General features: G+C 39.3%; 1 protein-coding gene and 1 long non-coding RNA gene across 2 annotated transcripts in view; one reads left to right on the forward strand and one right to left on the reverse strand.

Annotated features, from left to right (window-relative positions):
- NUP205 (nucleoporin 205) overlaps positions 1-8,705 on the reverse strand; it is a 45,672-nt gene extending 36,967 nt beyond the window's left edge. Inside the window, exons 1-7 of the mRNA XM_039704156.1 lie at positions 8,678-8,705; positions 5,570-5,712; positions 4,373-4,544; positions 3,286-3,430; positions 2,283-2,442; positions 894-1,122; positions 570-734 (exon numbers count right to left, since the gene is read on the reverse strand). Of these exons, the coding sequence (XP_039560090.1) occupies positions 570-734; positions 894-1,122; positions 2,283-2,442; positions 3,286-3,430; positions 4,373-4,544; positions 5,570-5,712; positions 8,678-8,705 (1,042 nt within the window). The remainder of the gene's footprint in view (positions 1-569; positions 735-893; positions 1,123-2,282; positions 2,443-3,285; positions 3,431-4,372; positions 4,545-5,569; positions 5,713-8,677) is intronic.
- Positions 8,706-8,841: 136 nt separating this feature from the next.
- LOC120499884 lies at positions 8,842-13,760 on the forward strand. The gene is made up of 4 exons (XR_005626985.1): positions 8,842-8,965; positions 11,069-11,260; positions 12,259-12,325; positions 13,401-13,760. It is a non-coding gene; the product is annotated as an uncharacterized LOC120499884 (long non-coding RNA).
- Positions 13,761-22,519: the final 8,759 nt, after the last annotated feature.

Below are 22,519 nucleotides of genomic sequence, written 5' to 3' on the forward strand. Positions count from 1 at the left end.
GAGATGATGACCTCAACGCTCTGTTTTAATAAATGTTACAGTGCATATCCATTTACTCCAAAAAATCTAAGGCGACCAACCAAGAATCACAAACCAACTTTAATTAAACATTAATTATAATGTTTGCATTTTTTTTTCTTAGATATTTTGACTAGACTCAATTTTGACACAGTAGAAAGCTAGATGGTTTGTGAGGTTTGGAAAGGAAAAAAGAAAATTATGAATAGAGCCATCATCTCAAGGTACTGAGGTCTAACACCTACAGATGTAAAAAAACCACAGTCAAGAATCTATTCTAGATTTAAGCCGACCCAAATGATACTAAAGCTGAAAATGAAATCCTTCCATCTTCCAGCACGCTAAAATCTTTCACTTCAATGAGGCACTATTGCTGTCTAGTAAATAATTACTTCTACATCTGTGTACATTTCAGAGCGATGCAATTCAATACCACCAAACTCACATAGAAAAAGTTTAAAGGAAGTAAATAATAACACTTCAGAAAGGTAATCCTTTGACTTGCAGCACTTGCAGGCTCTGAATACTAATGTGCAGCAACTGAACTTTACCTGTCACATCAGAGAATTGGGATATTCCTCGCAACGCCAGTGCCCAGGCTAATCTAACAGTGGCTTGCAGGCCTGGTAATTTCCAGGGCTGAGACTCCTGAAGCCGAGTGTGGATCGTTGCTATGTACTGTCTTTCTGCTAGCAGAGGGAGCCGGTGCATCAAGTCTTCAACAACAACAAAAACACAAAACCAATACTCAGTAAACAAATGTGAGAAAACACATGCAAAATCATGCCAATTTGTTACTGATCAATAATAAAACTGCTTCAACAACAATTTACCCATCTGCATAATGTAACCTCTGGGAAAGCTGCCAGCATTACCTTCACGATCCTCTGCCCCTTGTTCCAGAAAGCTGACATCAAAGCAGTAAAGGAGAGCCATGAGAAGAGACAAGTTCACGCCATCCAACGAGCCATCGGCTTCCACTGTTACCTTCTCCAGGTAACTTATGAGGATTAGAGTGTCATCCTTACTCAGGGGTGACTGACAGGTCCAGACAAAGAGACTTTCAGCCAAGGACTGTCGGCATTCTTTAATGAGATCAGAAACCTTTACAAGGCAAACAAACAAACAAACCAACCTGGTAAATATACCTTTTCTGGTAACAAGTTCAATTTCTCCTTCTCAGTCAATCATGATGACTGGCTTAAACTAAAAATCACTCTAAAGACAGCAGCAACAAAAAATGTTGGATTTATTTGCCAAACAAAAAAAAAGCACACTTCTGCTTGCTAACTGCATTTATATTCCTATGTATTGCATGAGAGGTGTGAGTAGATACCTGGAATATGACTACACACAAACCAGCATCCCTGTTGGGTAAAGAGAGTCATCAATCTACACAGAATTTACATAGCTGTAAATGTATCACACAGAAGGCACATTCCCTGGCTCTAATTACACAACTGCACTGGCAGTTACCCCAGTTACAGTCAACCTTCCCTTTGCCCCAAAAAATCAATCTTCAGGTAAAACTAAGGTAAATGAAGGTAATTTAAGATAAATGAGAACGATACTATTTTCACAGTTTCTAGATTCATAGTAAAAGTGTAAGGCTAGTTCTTTATCCAGTGGAAAATAAACTGATTTATTATCACACAGAAGGATTTTTAGGCAGATCACCCATTAGAAAGGAGATCAAAAATTAAAAGAATAATGTTTAAAATCTTCCTGCCTGCAAAATTATGCTGCAGTTAGTCACAGTGTCAATTAAGTCCAAGAACTACAGAGATGACAATGTATTTTCAAGCAATTTTCACTTGACTACTAGAAATGCTTTTGTTCATATTAACACAGTTGGGTTATTAAGAGAATTAATTAAGAGAAACCTGACTCAACTTGGTTTCAATCTGCTTTAATAATTTGTGAATTAGTTCATTTTTCTTATGTCAATAGTGCAGATAATTTAAAATACAGACTTCAGAATTAAAAAATAAGAACTTTACACACAGTGTAAATATTAGGCTTAGATTTTTACTGTTACAATTCTTCACTAAAAATAAGACATGCCCTAGAATCTGGGAGCAACAGCAAAATAGAAATGCAAGAAGTAGTGTGAATCCCACACTGATACTGAACAAGCAGTGGAGCAGTACCTGTGATCTCAGACAGCAGCAGACTTTGTGCACAGGTAAATGACTCTTTGCAGTCTAACTCTGTCCTCATGTGTTCAGTAACACAAAAGAATACCCATGCTCAGTGAATTTTACCTCTTTGCGATGTTTCTCACTGCCCAATCCTCGCTCTCTCTGGAGTTTATCAAATTCATTGTTCAAATCAATGTGAGACACAAGTGTGAGGATCTTCTGAGTCAAACCCTGCTCCATTAGGTCATCTGTAAAGCGTGTTGTCATGGAAATTAACTCTTGACTGCAATGGAAAGAATATAAATTTAACAATTAATCATAGTTTTCCAGTCACAAACATGTCTAAAATGCTGAATCCCCTAAAATGTATTTGATTAGAAAAAACATAAATTATATACAGACAGCAACTAAAAGTGCATCACTAATCAGTAAGCAGTGCCCTTTCTAAACGTTATGCTGAATGGATACAGAGTCTTTAGGTAGCTGTAGCCTCAAGAACATGGAATATGAGAATACAATAGGGATCAGTTAGTTAAGAATTTTATTAAAACTAAAAAGTATTATATAGAAGATGCACATAACTCACAAGCTCACAGGCTCTTACTAGTAAATGCAATTGTCCAGATACTGCACTCAAGGATTTTTATTTACACTAGAACACATTTTTCCATCTTTCTCTAGCCAACCTGGAAGCAGTGTGTACTGCTTTCTTTTTCAAGGCAAAAATACTAGCATATAAGGCTCACCAGCAGACAGTACATCCTTTTAAATAAAGCCAGGATCACAATTTCTTTTTACAGTACACAGAAAGTTAGAACACAGCAGTGTCTGCAAGTACTGAGCAATGACCACTAGTTAGAGCAACAATGGCTGGGACAGTGTCTGAAGTAAAATATTGCCAAAAGGCGAAGTAGCATGAAAGAACTAAAAGTAAAATAGATATCCCTATAATCCAACAAAAATATGTGCAAAAAATGATTATGCTTAAGAAACAAACATGAAAGCAGCTGCATCAGGTCACAAGAAAAAAAGCAAACTTGAGACTATACATATTCCCTTCAGTCTAATTAGTTCTAAAAGCACTCAAAACAAAGAGCTTTGATGAGCTCATCACCCTGATACAGACCTGAGTTCCAGTGTCCATGTCTTGCCTTGGCGTGACTGGATGAGGGCTCGCAGTGAATTGGCAATGCATCTTTTTCCATCCCAGTACAACAGAACCGCCACTAGACCTCTTGTAAGGCCAGGAAAGTGAGGCTGCTGGTGTTCTCCTAGTGAATGACAATGCACAGAAAAAGCCAAAGAAAGCTGAATATACATGCCTTGATAACAGCTCTACATCTTTGTCTTTCTACTGGAAATACAAATATTGCATTCAAAGTAACTGTGGCTATTCACCACCACTTTGATTGGTTTCAGATACTTAAAAGAAATCCCAGATATTTTGAGTGCTATTGGTAAAATTAATATTCAACTACTAAAACCTACAAAAATTGTTTTTTATGTGCTAGTCCATACATATCCTAGTCCAAATGGTATCTGACACTGACATGTACCCATCTTAATAATAAATTCAAGATGATTATCATAAATATATCTTTTATTTAAAATTAAATTTTCTAACTGAAAGTACATTGAAAATTCAAGTTCAAAATAGAAAGTGAGCCTGACTTTAAGATGGCTTTCCAAAGGTGACAAACTTGCAATCTACTTTAACGAATTTTTCAAGTTAGTGAACAGTAACTAGTAATAACAACTATTTTAACTTAACGATTCTAAAATCAATCTTCTACACAAAAAATGTGTCACTCTCCAGAATATTTCTCTTACTAATCAATTATTACATTACAGAATGACACAGCAATGCATAACTAACACATAATTTGAAGAATCAGTATCTATGACACTGCTTTAGGGAAAAACTCTCAATCATGTTTTAATTATGTTTAAATTCAATGATACAGAAAGTATATCATAAAACCTCCTCAGCATATATCCCCCTTTGCAATAGCTGAGCATACAAACATTAGGGTTTAGAACACTGCTACCATATGACATGACATGACATGACAGAGTGAGAATTTATTTTTAAGAACATTCTGTGAGAGGAAGCTAAGGCCTTCACTGTATCATGCATTCACCTTAAATGTACACTTAAATAAGGCCCTATTTAAGCTGTATTTCTCCAGATCTTAAATATTTTCCCTTCTCACCAGCTAGAAGGAGCTCAACAGCTGCCAGCTCTCCAATATCGAAGAGGTCACTGAGGATAAAGGCTTCTCTGATGAGCTGCTCTGGCAAAAGCCTAGTTCCCTGCTGGCCCTGGATAGCAACTCCTTCTGTGCTTGCTTTCTGAATTTTCTCATGCTGCTGAACATTTTTTGGCTGCAAGAGAAACAAGCATTGGAAGTTATTCAAAACGGCAAGATCAAATACCGAACAAAGCTTTACACATTAATCCTTCCTCACAAATACAGTTCTGTCAGGTTAGGCTGTCATCATAAAAACAAAGGCAGTGCTTTTAAAGAGAGATAGTAAAGGCATCCTCAAAATGCTTCATGCTTGGACAGCAGTGGTCTCTTTGTGGGAATGGAAAAAATAATCTTATACAATCAGTGCTGACATTTAGTTTGCTCAAAATGCTAGTGGTTGAAAGCAAACTTTGATACAATTCTCAGGAGGAATTGGTTATCAACACAGTGAAAGACATCTGGGTTGTTGATAAGAACTGTTGTGTAACTCTCAACTATTCTCTACATCGTTCTTTTTCCACTAAACTGAGATGCTAAAATATACTGATGAAACTCTATAGCTGACTGTTAAATTTTCCAACCTTTCAATTTAAAAAAGCCATCTACTATTGGAGAAATTACACCACTGAAAAAAGATATGTTTCTAGTTACTACCTTATGATCCACCAGCCAAGAAACAGGGAGTTTTTTCATGTTATCTGGCATTCTGAACAGAACACATTCTGTATTTTTTAAGTTCATGTGTTCACACATATTTTATGTTTGTTAATCTGACTGAAATATGAACAAAACCAGACAAAATAGCTTTGTGCTTTATTTCAGACACACAAGAGTAACAAAGAGTTAATGCATGACTGATGGATCATCAGATACTTTTACTATTCCTTTCAAAATAGCATTCAGATATGAGAGAAAAAAATCATCATAGATAAAATTATCCTGTAGAAGATGCAATATAATATGTATGTATTATTTTTTCCCCACTTAATACTATTTATATTCTGAACAGGACTGATATAACACATCTGGGTTATGTACAGTAAAAATGTCACATGAAAAGAATGGCCAGGGTCTAAAATGGCATGTAAGTCAACAATATAAGACAGAGTAAATCATCAGATCTCCAGCTCATTCCAGAAGAGAGCATTAGTCCAGTACCGGATTTCTGAAGAGAGAAATGAAGTCAGATTTGTGCTTCTTTAGAACTTGATCGAGACGATGAACAGCTTCAGGTTGCCTTTTCCAAATGGCATTCATTACAGTCTGCCATATGTCCTTATATGGACCCCACAAGCTTGCAGCTAAAAGAAGAGATAAACAATGTATTTGAAATAGAGAAAGGAAGAAAAATTATTTATACATTATTTTCAATAAGTAGACTCTTTTTTAGTTTACTGTTACTCTTGGCATGTCAGTATACTCTTACACACAATCAAGTATATTTTCCTTTCCTAAAGCACAAAACCAAAAAAAACCCAACAATGGTCTGATATAAAACTTAATTGCATTTAGGGAAGTAAAGAACCAAAAAAGATTATGTACACACCTAAATTCTGGCATTAAAAGTCATCTTACAAGAAAGAATACTTAAATACAGGTTGGAAAGGACCTTTAAGGTCATTGAGTTTAAGCACTAATATGGCACTGCCAAGTCCACCACTAAACCACATCCCCAAGTGCCACATATACATGTCTTTTAAATCCCTCCAGGACTGTGACTCTACCACTTCTACAGAACACTCCAGAAAAGGACTACCTTCACTATTAACTAAACAACCCATCGAACCAAAATATACAATACACTTGCATTAAAGCAGATGGCTAAAGAAAAATTGTTTCAACCATTTCCAAAGATTACTATTTGAGTGAGCAACTTGGGAAAACCAACAAGCAGTTTAAGCAAAGGCAAGCTACTTAAATCACCTTGATTGCTCCTACATTGTCAGAGATGAACCAGTGTGTACTGAGTTAGTCATCTGGAAGGGGTGTAAAATCCTGCCTCGCTAATCAGGGAAAAACATTCCTTGTTGAGGGAGCACAAGCTCCTTTGATTACTCAAACTAAAATTGATATCCCTCCCAACAATCAAAATGCCAATCTCCTAAGCTTCAAAGTACCTCTAGAATGTCAGATCAAAGACTGCCATTCTTAAATGGTGAACCCTACACACTTAAATGGGTGAAGCCATTCATGCTGAGTAGCTACATGTGAATTTACAAATGACTAAGACAACACATTTAGCAGTGCCCATATGGTTGTGTTGGGGCAACCTGTAAAAAAGGGACAAATTTGCCTTTTCTGAGCATCAGTGTTTTAATTCATATAATGTTACCCCTGCCCAGAAAAAGCTACTACTGTATGCATAATTTCAGACTCAGCTGTAACTGGCTGTCCCACACAACTTCAGAGTTCAGATTTATTTCCACTTAAAATTGTCTTTTCACTCTTGCTACATTACCAAGTCAAATAAATACCAACAGCAAGCCACAGTGCCTGCCAAAAGCTGATCAACTACCTCCCTGGCCCATTTGTTTGCTCTTGTCCCTACCACATAATTGCTTTGCACCAGTCCAAACACATGTACTGCAGGGAATTAGAACAAATTAAGACTCTAACTTCTCTAACCAAAATCTAATCCAAAAAGGAGTTGATTTTCAGCAGGATCACATCTACAACCCAGTCTGCTCTGCAATGGCACAAAGATGGATTACTGCAGACAAAGCAACAGGCACCTGGAATAGGAAGAGGTGGGACTTCAGCAACCATGCTGATTTTTCCCACTTAAGCTGTTCTATTATTACTAATTTTAGAAAGGCTGACCATCCCATCAGGGACAGCAAGAAAAGACAGCCTGAGTTGTATCTCTTGGCAACAGTAGCAGTTGATGCTTATATACCTGAACATTGTGCCAAGTGATAGACACAAACATGATATGTCTGTACCCACAAACAACATACTATAACCTAAAGCAAAATCTTTACTAGTTCTACTGCCACATCTCCTTTTAATCTTTCTCATATTTCCTGTAAAAAACTCTTTCTTCCCCTATTTTTTTAATTATAAGGCTATAGACTCTCTTGCTGCGTAACTCACAAAATAGTCTCATTTGAACTACTCCAATTTTCACTTCAACAAAGCCATAGTTTTTCATTAAGAGTCTTTGCTACAGGGATGCAATCCATTCAGTGAGATCAAAAAATCTTCTCTGTAAAATTTGTTCCTTGCTTGCCACAGGAATGGAGGTTTTAATTCTATTAGCTAGAATTAATAATAACTATTAACTGTCACTACTGACATACAAAACCTTATTTACAGACCTACTGGCCTATATTCCAGTGACAACTGTTTTTCACAGGGTCTCAATTCTCCTTCTGTTAACCTAATGAAGCTCAGCAGGAGTAAATGCAACATCTCACACCCAACACAGAATCACTGCACAGGCTGGGAAGCAAGGCAGGTTCTGGAGAGCAGCTTTACCCAAGTGTCAAACAGCCAAGTGTCCCAGCAGACAGGAAGCTGAACACCAGTCAGCAGCACAGGCTCACAGCACAGGCTGCCTACAGGCGCCAGGCTGTATTAACAGCTGTAGCCAGCAGATGCAAGTGATTATTTAGGCATCTCAGAGTCCTTAACTCCTATATTGTGTCTAATTTTGGGCTCCTCAGAGCTAGACACTGAAATAGTGAGACAGAGAATAGGATTAACAAGAGGCTGAAGAAGTGACCTGGTCCAGTCTTAGAAAAAGATGGGTAAAGAAGGATAGGGGCTTTGTTTGTTTTCTCTAACTACTGAATAGCATTACGTGTAGAGAGTAGGGTAAAATTCTGGTTTTGCCTCTTACACCACGCAGCATTAGGAGACGAATGTAATACCGAAGTGATGGGTAACCACGTGCACACCGAGTTACCACAGTCCCCTCTAAGCAAAGAGGCCTCGGCTGCCTGACGTGACTGCCCGCCGGGACCAGCCAGGCACGGCGGCAGCTCTGCCCGCGGAGCTCCGTCCCCGGGCAGCGCTGCGGGGCCCGGCCCGGGTACGGCCGCCCGGGAGGCCGCTCTGCCAGCGCCTCCCGCACACCGCGCCCCGCAGCCCTGCCCCGCTGCCCGCCCGGGCCTCGCCGCTTCGCCACGCCCGGCCTGCCCAGGGCGGCCGCCCCGGATCCACGGGCTCGGAGGAGAGGCGCAGGGCCACCGGCGGCCGGGGAGCGGGACGGCCGCGGGGAGAGGCGGAGGAGAAGCCGCAGCCCCGCGCTCAGATTGTTCTTACCTGAATTTACCGCCAACGGAGCCGCCATCTTGGCGAGAGGGAGGCGCGTCGCGGCGCCGGCGCCCGAGGAAGGCCCGGCCGACCCCGGCGTGCCGGGGGGGCTCCGGCAGGGGCTGCGGCTCGGGCTGCGGCTCCGGCGGCGGCGGGGCAGCCCCGCGCCCGGGCTGATGGGAGCTGTAGTTAGTGCAGGTTAATGGCTCATCCTGCCAGGCGGCTTCGCGCTCCCTCGAGGCGGCTGCGGGAGAGGGGAGCGCCGGGCTTCGGCACTGCCGCCTTCGTTCCTCCCGTGTAAATCACACAGCGACTCCGTGCTCTTCCCGTTTTTTCTTTCTCTTTTCCTTTCCACGTCACGCTTAAGTGAGTCTTTCCTTTCAAGCCCTGCCCTATAAGTTTTCACTGAACGTGGCTAAATACCTGAATTGAGACACTGCACTGGGAGATACATTTATTAGAATGTTTTAATTTATTTTTTAACTGAAAAAAATTAAGATCACCTGGATGATTCCAGCTTGTCTGGTTTCTGATTGAAGTCTTGAAAAAATAGAGACAATAAATAATTTTTGAATGTGAACTAGGGTTTACAATCTTGTATAGGGGAGGGGGGAAAAAAAAAAAACAGAAACCAAAAAACCACCGGCTCTGATAGGAGTTATCCTGTGAAGAAAGCGGCATTTAAACTCAAAATATGTGCAAGAAAGAAAAAAAAAAAAGTACCAGGCACAAAGATAATAAAATAAAAAGCATGTTTATACATTTATTTATGTGGAGCTGAGGAACAAATATCAGTATCTTAGAAGTAGTCTGTGTCTGAAGTCAATTTACCATTCACTGTCCCAGTAGTCATCAACATTCTTACAGAAATTCCCTCCTGTATTACCCTTAGGATAAAAAATTCCACCAAAAGTACTCATTTTTAGTTCCAATAGTTTCCCCTCTTGAACTTTATTAAACCAGTATTTCATGGTTGCAAAACCATGTCCAATGAACTAGACCCATGGGAAATTGGCAAAATAACTATCTTTGCCTCTGTAGATCTCCCCTATAATGGGATGGCAGAAGGGGCAATAGAGCGAGAGCAGTGCTCCTGCCGTGAGAGTGAATTGGCAAGGCAGCTGTAAGAAAAAAGAGACAGAAAACAGAGAAACTGTTTCACTTAGTCAGGAGAGGGGAAAGAAATGAACATTTTAGAAAAGAGGAAAATTCTCAGAATTCAGGAGATGAATGTGTTCTGAATAACTTGGCCTAATTTGCTGATTTAGTCAAAGGTCCCATATTTCTTTGAGATTTCCTTAATCCTGGTTTTGGCCATGAACAGACTAGACCCATAATGATGAGAATGACAGTGAATTGTTAATTTCATTCCAGGAAAGAACAATGCCAGGCAAGAGGTAAAAGCAGAAAATAAGTGAAGTTACTCCCCAAGCAGCTGAACTAAAGCAGCCTTGCTCCCTGGGTGGGGCATTCCTGTATCCTCTCCCGTGCACCCTTCCCCGTGAAGCCGTAGTTCTGCTCCTCTGCTGCCACGTGCCACCCCGAGGCCCGTGACTATGAAAGGCAGCTATCAGATAAACTTGGGAGATGCATGTGCTGATCACCTGGCCACAGCAAATGCAATGGATAGCTTGAGGTTTTGCTCCAGTCTTTCCTTCCACAGCGATTCTAATTTTGATCTTTTTCCTTTTTACATTCCCTGATTTTCACTGAGTTTATAATTCCCTAGCCTTTGATCAGATTAGGTTGTAATTGACTCAGAAATTGCAACAGGTTCAAAAATTACTGAAAAAGTTTGGCTTACAGTGTGATTTCCTAAGCTGTGTTTCCTTAAGAAATGTGAAGTTTTAAAGTAGAGAGAGAAATAAAAAATCGACTTTTTTTAAAAGCCTTTTCCAGGCATTATGAGCTGTCATGTTTCTTCTGGCATTCAGATACAACCAGATTACACCCACTTTTTATTTAAACTCTGTTGAAGGAAAAAAATCCTTTCTAACCACTGCAGGTTTAGTATTTTAAATTTCCAAATAATTCTTTCCTCTTCCTGCCAATTGACCTAGGGTCACATAGCAACAAGATAAAAAAGACAGCCTGAAATAGTGGATGGCAAGGGGGAGGTCATTGGGCAGATGAACTGCTGAAGAAAAAATACCACATTTGGCTCCAGCTGCACTGCATTTATTATATTCTTTCTCCGTCAGCAATGTGATATTTTAATGCAAAATAGTTGTGACAGTTCAACTCCTAGTATGGATGAAGTAAGAGAGGCATCTAGATACACCATACCATACATTCTGCACATATTTTTATTGGCATAACTGCATCCATCCTTCCATGCTTTAATGAGTAGGGAAGCCCATGAATAGTAATTCTTGCTTTATTTGCTCTCCTTTAATTTAGGTTCCCATTGTTTACCCAGGATCACTGGCTGGTTTGGTAGTCTATTTTTGACAAGTCACTATAGGGAAAGAATACCTCATTCCTCTCCCTAACAATAGCTCTCAGCAAGTTCTGCAACACAGATGGGTTCAAGAAGGGACACCAATGTCTTTCATCCTTAATTACTAGACAGAAATCTGTGAAGTATCAAAGGTAGGTTGACACTAAATACCTGGGATGGATATTAATTCCCCTGGATTCCAGGGAAAGGAGGTTCCAAATTGCCTGTAGGGTAGCAAATTCTGCTTGTGTGTTGAGAGACCTACATTAATTTCTCTAGGTGGAAATAACTCTTAGTAATAATTAAAATCAGCTGCACAGTGGGAACCTACTCTTTGTAACTTGTAGGTGGTTTGTGATGTGCTACAGGTGTAACATTCTTAATTTTGATAGTACTGTATTTAGTGGTTCATAGTCAAATCATACATCAAGATATGAAGGTAACAATGATGATGATATAATTTACTCTCCTTACATGTTATTATTATCAGGAAGAATAATTATTAGCCAAAAAAGAGTATTGTTCAAATGCCTAAGAGGCCCTACTTAATTTCCTACCTTTAATCTTTATTGTCATTATGATCATATCTTTCACATCTTCATCACATGATGGATAAAAATGAAAAAAGGCTTTTCAGTATTACAGCTGAAACTGAAAAAGTTGCCTTGTAGATGTGCATCTACATAAATAGATCAGTCCTTGCATTGTGAAATATGCCTCTTTCCCAAAAAGCCAGAAACTTTGTGGCTACTGATTAGACCATAAGACTTCCTGGGGCTCTTGTTTTGACTGGCACTAACTCTGTGCATATCAGCTTACTGTTCTGTAAAAATGGGTATAGCATCTCACAGCAGGCCTGGAATGCTGATTGAATGGATCTTCAGCCTGGCCCTATCGTTTGAACAGAGGAAAAAGAATGTATTTCTGTTTTATGTTAGTTGGCAGAGTAAAAAATCCTGAATTGTCTTATGTGCTGGCTAAATTTCCTAGAAACTTCTTAGCTGGCTATAATCCTGTCTTTACTGCAAAAAGCATGCTTTATACATGGAGATAGTTAGCTTGGCATCAAATCTTAGGAAAAGGTCTGAGACCTTTCCCTTCAGCATTTCTCAACAAAATGATTTTGTAATTCCTCTGTCTTCCATGCTAGATAATTCTAGTGTCACCATGGTACCTAGGCTCATCAAAGAAACTGTGTGAGGCTGTCACTAGCTCAGGTAAGTGGTTTATCTAGTCAAAAGCAACAATGAGCTAAAACTTCTCAAAGGTATATGAACACCTTCCTTGGGGTCAGAGAGCAGGGGGAGATGAGCTACAGCAAGCACTGCCCTTCCTGTGTAGGTGAGGACAATTAGTCACTGTAGGCATCTGACCAGAAATGAATGCTTTGATAAGCAATGTTCTGCTTCTCAGTTGGGGCTGTATGATCCTTGCTCAGGCTTGAGAGGTAAAGTGAAAATACTGTTCTTGGCTCTGTCATGTATCGTGAGTTATTTTCTCCCTAATTCCTGCTTTGGGGCCCTTAAAGCTATCTCTTTTGTTTCTCTTTCTTCTCTACTCTGGAATGAAGAACAGTCTTTTCTTTTTCTGTAATAATTTCTCCATTCAGCTACTGAGGGCAATGAGGCAGTTATTAGCCCAGAGGGTGATCTGATTAGTGTAGCTACTATTAATTGACAACAAGAGGTGCAGAAACCTACAGCCAAGGAAATGCCGGAAAAACAAAGCATAAACAAAGTGAAAATATTTGATATAGTAAACAGAAGTCTTGGCACATCAACTGCCTTATTGATATTGACTCTGTTCATGGATTTACATATCAGATTTGAGGACCGCTGATGTTTTTGCAAGTTGCTAGTTTTGCAAATTCAGGCTTTATCCTGTAATTCACTCTGAGCACTTTCTGAAGCATGTTGTATATATTCTGCAGCTGACTTATATACTTTTTTCATTCTTTTGGGTTCCCATGCAGAAATGGGTGGGTTGGAATAAGTGCAAAGCTATAAGAGTATAATGAGTTCACTTGGGCAACACTGAAGATGTGTAAAATTGCACAAAAATCTCTGTGCTATTAATGTAAAGCAGAGGGTTTCTATAACTAGATATAATGCAAGAAATGGGAGAGGGAGTCAATTTAAGCTAAATTGAAATAAATCATTATATTTACAAACTGAGTGAAATTGATATAGGAACCAATGAGCCTCAGGAAAAGGGTATCTTGCAATGCCATCTCTACTGCAATGTAAAATTGCTTCACAAATTATGCTACCATCTTGTTAATTATCTTCCTAGCACTGTCCACTTCTTTGGAATTCTCTGAGCAGAAGATAAGAAGCATCCTGTACACAAAAGATATATGCAAAATATAGTTTGTGCACTTCTGACAATATGTTACTGAAATACTTTCCCTGTCGTGATGCTCTGAGATAACTTATTGGAAAAAAATACTATGTAAATAGATAGCTTAAGAAAGGATTTGCTTTCTGTTCTGGTTCATTTTTTTGTTTCACATAAGTTTGCTGAGAATCAGGAAGAATTATGTTCAGGAGCAAGAATTTAAAGGACACGGACTGAACAAATTCAATTTCTGGAACAAAAAATTGTATTAATTGGTTCTGATGTCAAAATATTTCAGTGGAAATCACGTGTCTGTTAAAGTCTCCTGCTGTATTTGCATCACTCAGCTGCATTCCTGGGCATCTGCCTGGTAACAATATAATTTTGTTTTTCTTATGCATCACTCTGAGTCCTCTTTAATGAGCAGTTTGTCTGCAGAAACAAGTAGTTATGACGAGATCCAGCCCAGGAGAAGCTTGAGGTACTGACTCATTCTGAAACACTGTGGGAAAGGTTTGCTTGCAGGTATATTTAGACTATAACTACACAAGGACACTAAGCTATGAGAAACCCCTAAAAATTAGGTGGCCATAGTTTTAATGAGGATTTGATGATGCCTTTTGGGTGTCTTAGTTTGACATTGTTTCATACTGGATGATGATAAATGTGTTTCAAAGCATGTTTTCCCAGAATTGGGAAAGTCTAGTGTCAGTTTTGAGGTGAGATCCGAAGAGCATTATAGGGAAGACTGATGCCTCCCTTTCACTGGAGGAGTTCAGATTACTTTTTCAGGTTGTGAGAGGCTTGCTAAATTCTTCCCTCCCAGCTTAATATAAAACTGCTACCTCCCATGAATGTTGGAGGAGTTTTTGGCATTCTATGCTCTCAGTCTCTTGTTGGTGACACTTAACTTTGTGAAAATAATTAAACTTCCACCAGATATGCAACAGGAACCTGCCAGGGAACAGGGCAGAGAAAATCCCACCATTCAAAAGGCTAATTTGACTACCAGGTGAAGAATATTTCTCTTGTGATTTGTCTCTGTGATCAAGTCTTTTTGACAAACACATCAGCATGTGTTTGACTCAAATATTAATTCAATTTCTTTTCACAAAAAATTAACTTCTGTGTTAACTGCTTTGAAGAATTCTTAAAAGTCTGAGCCATCTGTGAAAGCAAACTACCAGCTCTGTCAAACTGACCAGATGTAACTGTTTTCCTTTACAGATATTCCAAACCTAGGCAATCTATATTCATAAAGTGGATATTTTTTCTGATCTCAGCAAGAACAAAATCATTTTTCATTTTCATTGATCACAGCTATTCTTTCAATACTTTCTGGTTTGTTTGCCTACTCAGATAAATCAGTGAGTCATATAGCCCCAGTGCTCTCAATAAACTGATTTCTTGTTTGAAAGTTGTGTCTTTTCTCTCTATTCATGGCTCCATGAAATGATTATCAGCTCCAAGTCTTGCCTCACATGAACTTTCATGCATAACACGAGACAAGAAGTTAGTTTTTGAGGAGCTAGTATCGCTCTAGAGTTAACAGCCTACTTGATTTCTAGGAATCCCTGTCTGTAAGCAACTTACCTCCTCTTTAAATACTGTGCAAACACAAACTTGGACAGCGTTAAGGGGATAGTCATTAACTGCTGGTATTTAAAATCAAGGGGAAGAATACAATGCAGTACAGTAAGTGCACACTCAGCTCTAGTATCCCCCAGGGCAGTGTGTGTTATTCTCACGACGTTTCTCTGCCCACATCCCACATTTTCTCATCCAAATCGTGGCTTAGATTTGTAAGAAGTTCTTCAATTTAAGCATGGCTGCCATTGCTAGAACCAATTGACACAAGGACTGCTGTGGTAGGACAGGAGTAATCACCTCTTTGGTAACATTTTGTCACATGCTGTGACATGACCAAAGTGCTGAAGCTCAGCCTTTTCCCAATAGGGCACACCTTGCAGGTAATTGTGCTGTCAGTCTGCTCCATGGCAGTTGTCAGCCCTCTGCAGACTGAGACATGCAGACCTCGTATAAGGAGGACATACCTAAACTTTAAAACTCTACCTAAGATGAAGATGAGCCATGAAAAACTAATTTGACTCTATTTTTCATCTTAATTCCACAGTTACCTGAGAGGAAAGGTATCAATTAAAGGTGAATGCTGTATCAGAGCTAAGTTTTCTTAAGGAAGTACATTGCTCAGAATATTAGATAAGCACCTTTTACAGCTTTTTTTTTTGATGGTTCAGTCATGTCAACAATTAGAAAGCAATGCCCAATAAAACTTGATTAGGCCACCTGGTCCTTCTTTTTATAGGAGTACAACAGAACCATTATTCTTTCAGCAGTTTGCATGTTTTGAGACCTGAGCGCTTTTTCTGTGCATCAAAGTAGAGGTACCTCAAAAAATAGATACTTTACTTTTTAAACCATTTTAAAAAAATATCCATAGTGGCATTTTCACTTAAATTATTAAATTTAAATAAACTTGAATTTTAATGAGATCTTGAAGACAGAACTTGAACTCCCTTGTCTTTACTAAGAGCTCAGCTGAGATAACTCACTGTTTACCTGTCCTGAAGTTAGAATGTATGACTTCACTCTAGTAGGAAAGGTCTGAGAGTGTTCCCTCTGATTTCTGTGTCTTTGAAGTAGGCCTGAGATGAGTCAAAGTATATACTGCTCAGAAGAATGAGGAAAGGCATATATTATGCAGAAGGAAGTCCAATGTCTAGGTTCCTATCTGCAAAGAGGAGGAGTGAAGGAGCAAGCAACCAGCAACTCACTTCTCTCTTGTCCCTGACTTTGGCCAAGTTTCTTTACACAAATAGGAAGCAGCTGTCTCTCCACCTGATCTTAATGCTCATAATATTGTATATAGTGTTTTCCACAGAGTAGGTCTAATATTCAACATAGAAGTCCTGTGTGGAAACTTGCAGAATGGAACTGTCTTTCAGAGAAGATGAGTTTTCATTGACCTCAGGAGAAGTTGCAAATGCTCAGTTGTTTTGGAAATCAGGGTATTTTCATGGGATCCCATACAAATATAAACACCTAAAAGTTTCAGATTTTGTGGATTTTAGACATTACACTGGTTTGTGTACTACTTAGGAGAAATACTTCTAGGCATGGACTAAAACCACACAAAATGCTGAGCATATCCTACCTTCTTCCCATGACAATCTGACAACTGCACAGTACATTTCAAGGCCCAGCATAAAGGTTTGCATAAAATGAATTATAAACACTTCAGGCATGCATGACACAATACACTATCAGTGGAAATGTTTGGGCACATCTGTTCTGAAGCTTTCCATGCTTCAGAATTTTTCCATGCAAAAATTAATTTTCCCAAGTATGGTAGCAACATAAAGAAAGTAAACAGGAGAAAAAAAAATGAAAGTAGGTAAAAATAAAAATTAGCACCTGATTTATTTACTTTAGCAAATTATGGCACCGACCAGAGCTGATTGGCTACAGTTTAACATAATTTATTTAAGAAGAGGCAATCTATCATTCCTTAAAACACCACAAATGCTGGATTATTAGGAGTAAAACAAACTGGGTCTACCCAGGGCTTTAATTCCCTGTCTGGCCTGTTAGCAGGAAATTCTCATATTCATACACTGATGTACCAATGGGTTTAAACTGTTGTCAAGCAAAACATTTAAAATTCATATGGAAGAATAAAAAATATATATATATTAAAATAGAAAAGTATCTTCCCATGCTTTAGATCTCTTGGTTAATTTATAAAATATGATCAGGATACCAGCTTGGTCCCTGCTCCCCCTGGATATGTTCCTGACCCATAGTGGCTCTTGGCCTGATCCTGTCATGGTGCAGAGTGCTGGGGGAAAGATACAGCAGAAGGGAAAGAGGGCAGAGCAGCACAAGGCACACAGCACAGCCTTCCCTCTGTCAGCGTGTCAAGCACAGCCTAAGAGGAAATGTTCTCTTTCAGAATATAAGAGCCAAATTTCTCTGTACAACAAGCAAATCTCTGTCATAAAAAGTCTCAGATATGCACTTTGCTATATGCAAAACTGATCTAATTATTCTCAGATCTCTCATTTGTCCTCATTACAGCTGGTTTCCTGCAGCTCCTTAAGGAACACATTCATATTTCTCATTAATAAATGCTTTGACTCTCCTACTTAATCTATTACTTTGCCTTTCTAACCTGTCTAATCTCAGGCTTGTCTCTCTATCAGCATTATTTATATAGCGTAAAATTAGCTGCAGTAGGTCACATTCCTTTTGGCAAAAGGAAATATATCTGTCTGGAAAATTGCAAGGTTGCAGCTGGAGCTTGGCTGGTGCAATATATTTACAAGCGTCAAAGTTCATGCCAACCCTTTAATGCAACGTCACTCTTTCCTGACAGCTGAGCTCCTGTCACACCTGGCTTATGCAGAATGTGAGCTCCAACACAAGAAAAAGTCAGTGGAAGTTCTTGTAATGGACAGTTCCTGTTTATACAGCAGCCATGGAATCAATATGCAGGAGAAAGTATTGCATTTTCTCAAGTCATGCACTTTTTATTTCATCTCAGCAAACCCCATATGGCTGAGGCATTTTTATAAGAATGTGAGCAATTTTGAGCTCTGTGGAAAATGCTGAGTGCTGTTGGATGAAGGCAGAGAAGGGCAGAAGAGGAAAAATACATTCCTTTGAATGCACTAATATAGAAGGCAATTAAGGAATATGACAATAATGAGCAATCATTCTGTCTTGTAATGTATGTTTTGCTTTAAAGAGCAGGTGACGACTCCCTGAGAACAATAATAAGTAACATAATGAAGTCCTGTCTACACAGGCATGTTACTTCAAATATTTCAGATGAGTTGGCTTGAGCATATTTGTAACAACTGTTTTAAAGTGGCTGGACTTTGGTTTTTTTGCATGAATGAAACCCAGGCTCACTAGCCCTCAGCTATGAGCTGTATCCAGTTTATGAGTGGATTCTGCCCATTTTTGAATAATTTTACCTCACTGTATAATGTGATAAGGTTTCTTTGCTGTCTGGCCCCTGCGTGCTCTCTTCTGTTACAAGATCATCTGGTTCAAGTATGTTAATGACTCCTGCTGAATCCTGATGGCTTCCATTGCAATTCCAGTATATGTGTGTTCCTCCAGATGCACACTTTTTTTTTTTTGAGTACCACCTCTTTCCTTCCTTGATATTGGCTCATGGGTTATGTGTATCAGCACATCCAGCCCAAAGTTTATGGCACTGACTCAAATATTACTACTTGTGACTGTTGGTCAAACTGAATGCAAGAGAGGGACATTCCTGAGAAATGGACCAGTGTTGCCATAAAGCAAAATAATGCTGGCTTTTCTACAAGAACTGAAGGGATGTGAACAGGACCTCCAGGACTTCTAAAGGACCAGAGTAGGATAACCTGTGAAAGATTTATCCATGGGAAGTCAACTGCTGAACCCCTCTATTGTAACAGACCCAGGTGATTTAAAACAGCTGTCAAATGATGCCACTTCAAATATGGAGTTGTAGGGCTAATATTGTTTTCAAACCATTGAACTGAAATGCAAAGACTGAGGTTACGAAAAAGCTGTTTGAAATCCAGGAAGGTGGTTAGTCTGAAAATGCTGCTGAGGGAAGTATTCCTAACACGTCCTATATTATGTCACAGCTCTGCAACTCTAAGCCAGGTGGTATCCAGATGCCATCACTGGCAGGGGAAAATGGGCTGTATGAACCATGTTTCCATCTGTTTAGTGCCACCTTCTCTACTGTGGTCATTATGATGCTCCACAAACAAGAACCCAATCTCGTGTTCCCACCTTGTGGTGTTTGCTACACATCTGGGCTCACTGCTGCTCTTCCTGCCATGCAAATAACTCTCATGGGCAGCATCCCATGAGTTAAAAGGAATACAGATTGCAGGGCAGGCATATTTATTGCAACATCAAATGCAGGGAAAAAAAAGCAATAGGAAATATACTTTGGCTTATAATTTGTTCAGCATTCTTCAGCTTCCTTTCACATTTTATGAGATGAATTACCAAAATTAAACATTTCAAAATGCTGAGATTATAAAACACTTGTAATCAAACCTGCAGCAATGGAAAATTCTTGAATTCAGCCCAATTGCTTTACAGTCTGTTCCCTTCTAGTGTACATGATACTGACCTGCATGTGTTACAGGAGATCTTAGGGCAAAGACTGTGCCCCATTTTTATGCACAGACCAAAGCAGTGCAGCCCTCTTGGTTTCTCATCTGTGTGGTCTCTCTCACTTCTGCAACTGAATGTACTTCAGTACCCTTCTATGCAATGCTGCACATCCTTCTGATTTATCCATTGCCTTTTGCTCTAAGACTTTTTCTTAGATCTTGGAAACATATTCAAGGTAACATTGCTACAGAGGTGCACATAAAACTGCAAACTCAAGTCCTGTTACTATTCAGTAACAGGAAACTATCTCTCTCATTATTCCAGCATCTTCTGCCCTCCTTCCCATTCCAAGACCAGCACAGGATTTCTATAGGAAAGAGATGGAGAGAGAGGCTTCTTATTTTTTACACACCATGGGGTTTACTGAGAACAATCACTTCCTAGGCAAGCCCAAACTGGAAAAACAGATGGGAATGACATTCCAAAATTGATTAAAAAAATGAAACCTATGATCACTGAGTTCAGTGCAGAAATAACAAATTATTGCAATTTATCTCTGACAACAAAGGCCCCATTATGATGAGGAGCTTTAGCCTAACAGGTTGCTTAATAAGTAAAAAATACTTTTAAAAGGAAAAGGAGGATAGGAAAGAGAAGTTCAGAGATTCTGTGAATGGATTTCAGCACAGGAGCCAGAATGCAAAAAAAGAGCTGGAAGGATGTTTATGACAACTTGTGTTAACTTTGACATAAGTGTCTAGATTAAGAAGAGTTTGGGACAAGGAAAAAATCACACAGGAAGATTTGCTGTAAATTGTGGAAAAAAACCCCAAAACAGTCCTCTGAAGAATATTAGGATGTTAGGCCACTACTTCAAGTGCACTCTGAGGTTAACAAATAGTGGGAGCTTCCTGGAGGTCCCCACCACACCCTTTCCAGAAAGCAAGAGTGATTTCTGCTTTCATTTGCAATGATAGGTGCACTTAGCAGATAAGGTGTGCTGTGCCAGAGTTATGCTGAACAAATAAGGTTGTAATGAAAAAAAATGGCTGAAGCATCCTACTGAGGTTCTCATTTTCCCCCAATAATTCAAAAACATAACAAAGATACAGATACATCTCTCTCATTATCTTTATAATATATTCATTTTTCATCACTCTATTCTCTCATTTAAGAAAGAGCAAGACAATTCACTCATCTTGTTTTCCTCAGCAGCATAGAGATCTCCTTCTCTTCTCATGGATTTCCAACAAGACATAGTGAACATCTGCCACTTGCAGAAAATATTGATCAGTGTTTGTAAGGCTCCTCCACCTGCCCTTAATTTCTCAACAAAGCCCTTTATTATTATTCTACAGTTAGTCAGAACAGTCATGCAGTTCCTTTCTCCAGTGCACTTGCCAAGTAAAAGGCATCATTAGTCAGAGAAGCAGAAAGATGTTTGGACCTCCAAGAGTGAGAAAAGGAGTGGACACATCAATAACATCCACCATGGGAAGTCAACTGCTGAACCCCTCTATTGTAACAGACCCAGGTGATTTAAAACAGCTGTCAAATGATGCCACTTCAAATATGGAGTTGTAGGGCTAATATTGTTTTCAAACCACTGAACTGAAATGCAAAGGTTATGAAAAAGCTGTTTGAAATCCAGGAAGGTGGTTAGTCTGAAAATGCTGCTGAGGGAAGTATTCCTAACACGTCCTATATTATGTCACAGCTCTGCAACTCTAAGCCAGGTGGTATCCAGATGCCATCACTGGCAGGGGAAAATGGGCTGTATGAACCATGAGCCTGTTTCCATCTGTTTAGTGCCACCTTCTCTACTGTGGTCATTATGATGCTCCACAAACAAGAACCCAATCTCGTGTTCCCACCTTGTGGTGTTTGCTACACATCTGGGCTCACTGCTGCTCTTCCTGCCATGCAAATAACTCTCATGGGCAGCATCCCATGAGTTAAAAGGAATACAGATTGCAGGGCAGGCATATTTATTGCAACATCAAATGCAGGGAAAAAAAAGCAATAGGAAATATACTTTGGCTTATAATTTGTTCAGCATTCTTCAGCTTCCTTTCACATTTTATGAGATGAATTACCAAAATTAAACATTTCAAAATGCTGAGATTATAAAACACTTGTAATCAAACCTGCAGCAATGGAAAATTCTTGAATTCAGCCCAATTGCTTTACAGTCTGTTCCCTTCTAGTGTACATGATACTGACCTGCATGTGTTACAGGAGATCTTAGGGCAAAGACTGTGCCCCATTTTTATGCACAGACCAAAGCAGTGCAGCCCTCTTGGTTTCTCATCTGTGTGGTCTCTCTCACTTCTGCAACTGAATGTACTTCAGTACCCTTCTATGCAATGCTGCACATCCTTCTGATTTATCCATTGCCTTTTGCTCTAAGACTTTTTCTTAGATCTTGGAAACATATTCAAGGTAACATTGCTACAGAGGTGCACATAAAACTGCAAACTCAAGTCCTGTTACTATTCAGTAACAGGAAACTATCTCTCTCATTATTCCAGCATCTTCTGCCCTCCTTTCCATTCCAAGACCAGCACAGGATTTCTACAGAAAAGAGATGGAGAGAGAGAGGCTTCTTATTTTTTACACACCATGGGGTTTACTGAGAACAATCACTTCCTAGGCAAGCCCAAACTGGAAAAACAGATGGGAATGACATTCCAAAATTGATTAAAAAAATGAAACCTATGATCACTGAGTTCAGTGCAGAAATAAGAAATTATTGCAATTTATCTCTGACAACAAAGGCCCCATTATGATGAGGAGCTTTAGCCTAACAGGTTGCTTAATAAGTAAAAAATACTTTTAAAAGGAAAAGGAGGATAGGAAAGAGAAGTTCAGAGATTCTGTGAATGGATTTCAGCACAGGAGCCAGAATGCAAAAAAAGAGCTGG

Source organism: Passer montanus, unplaced genomic scaffold (genome assembly GCF_014805655.1).
Source record: "Passer montanus isolate IOZ18808 unplaced genomic scaffold, ASM1480565v1 scaffold17, whole genome shotgun sequence".
Classification (NCBI taxonomy): Eukaryota; Metazoa; Chordata; class Aves; order Passeriformes; family Passeridae; genus Passer; species Passer montanus.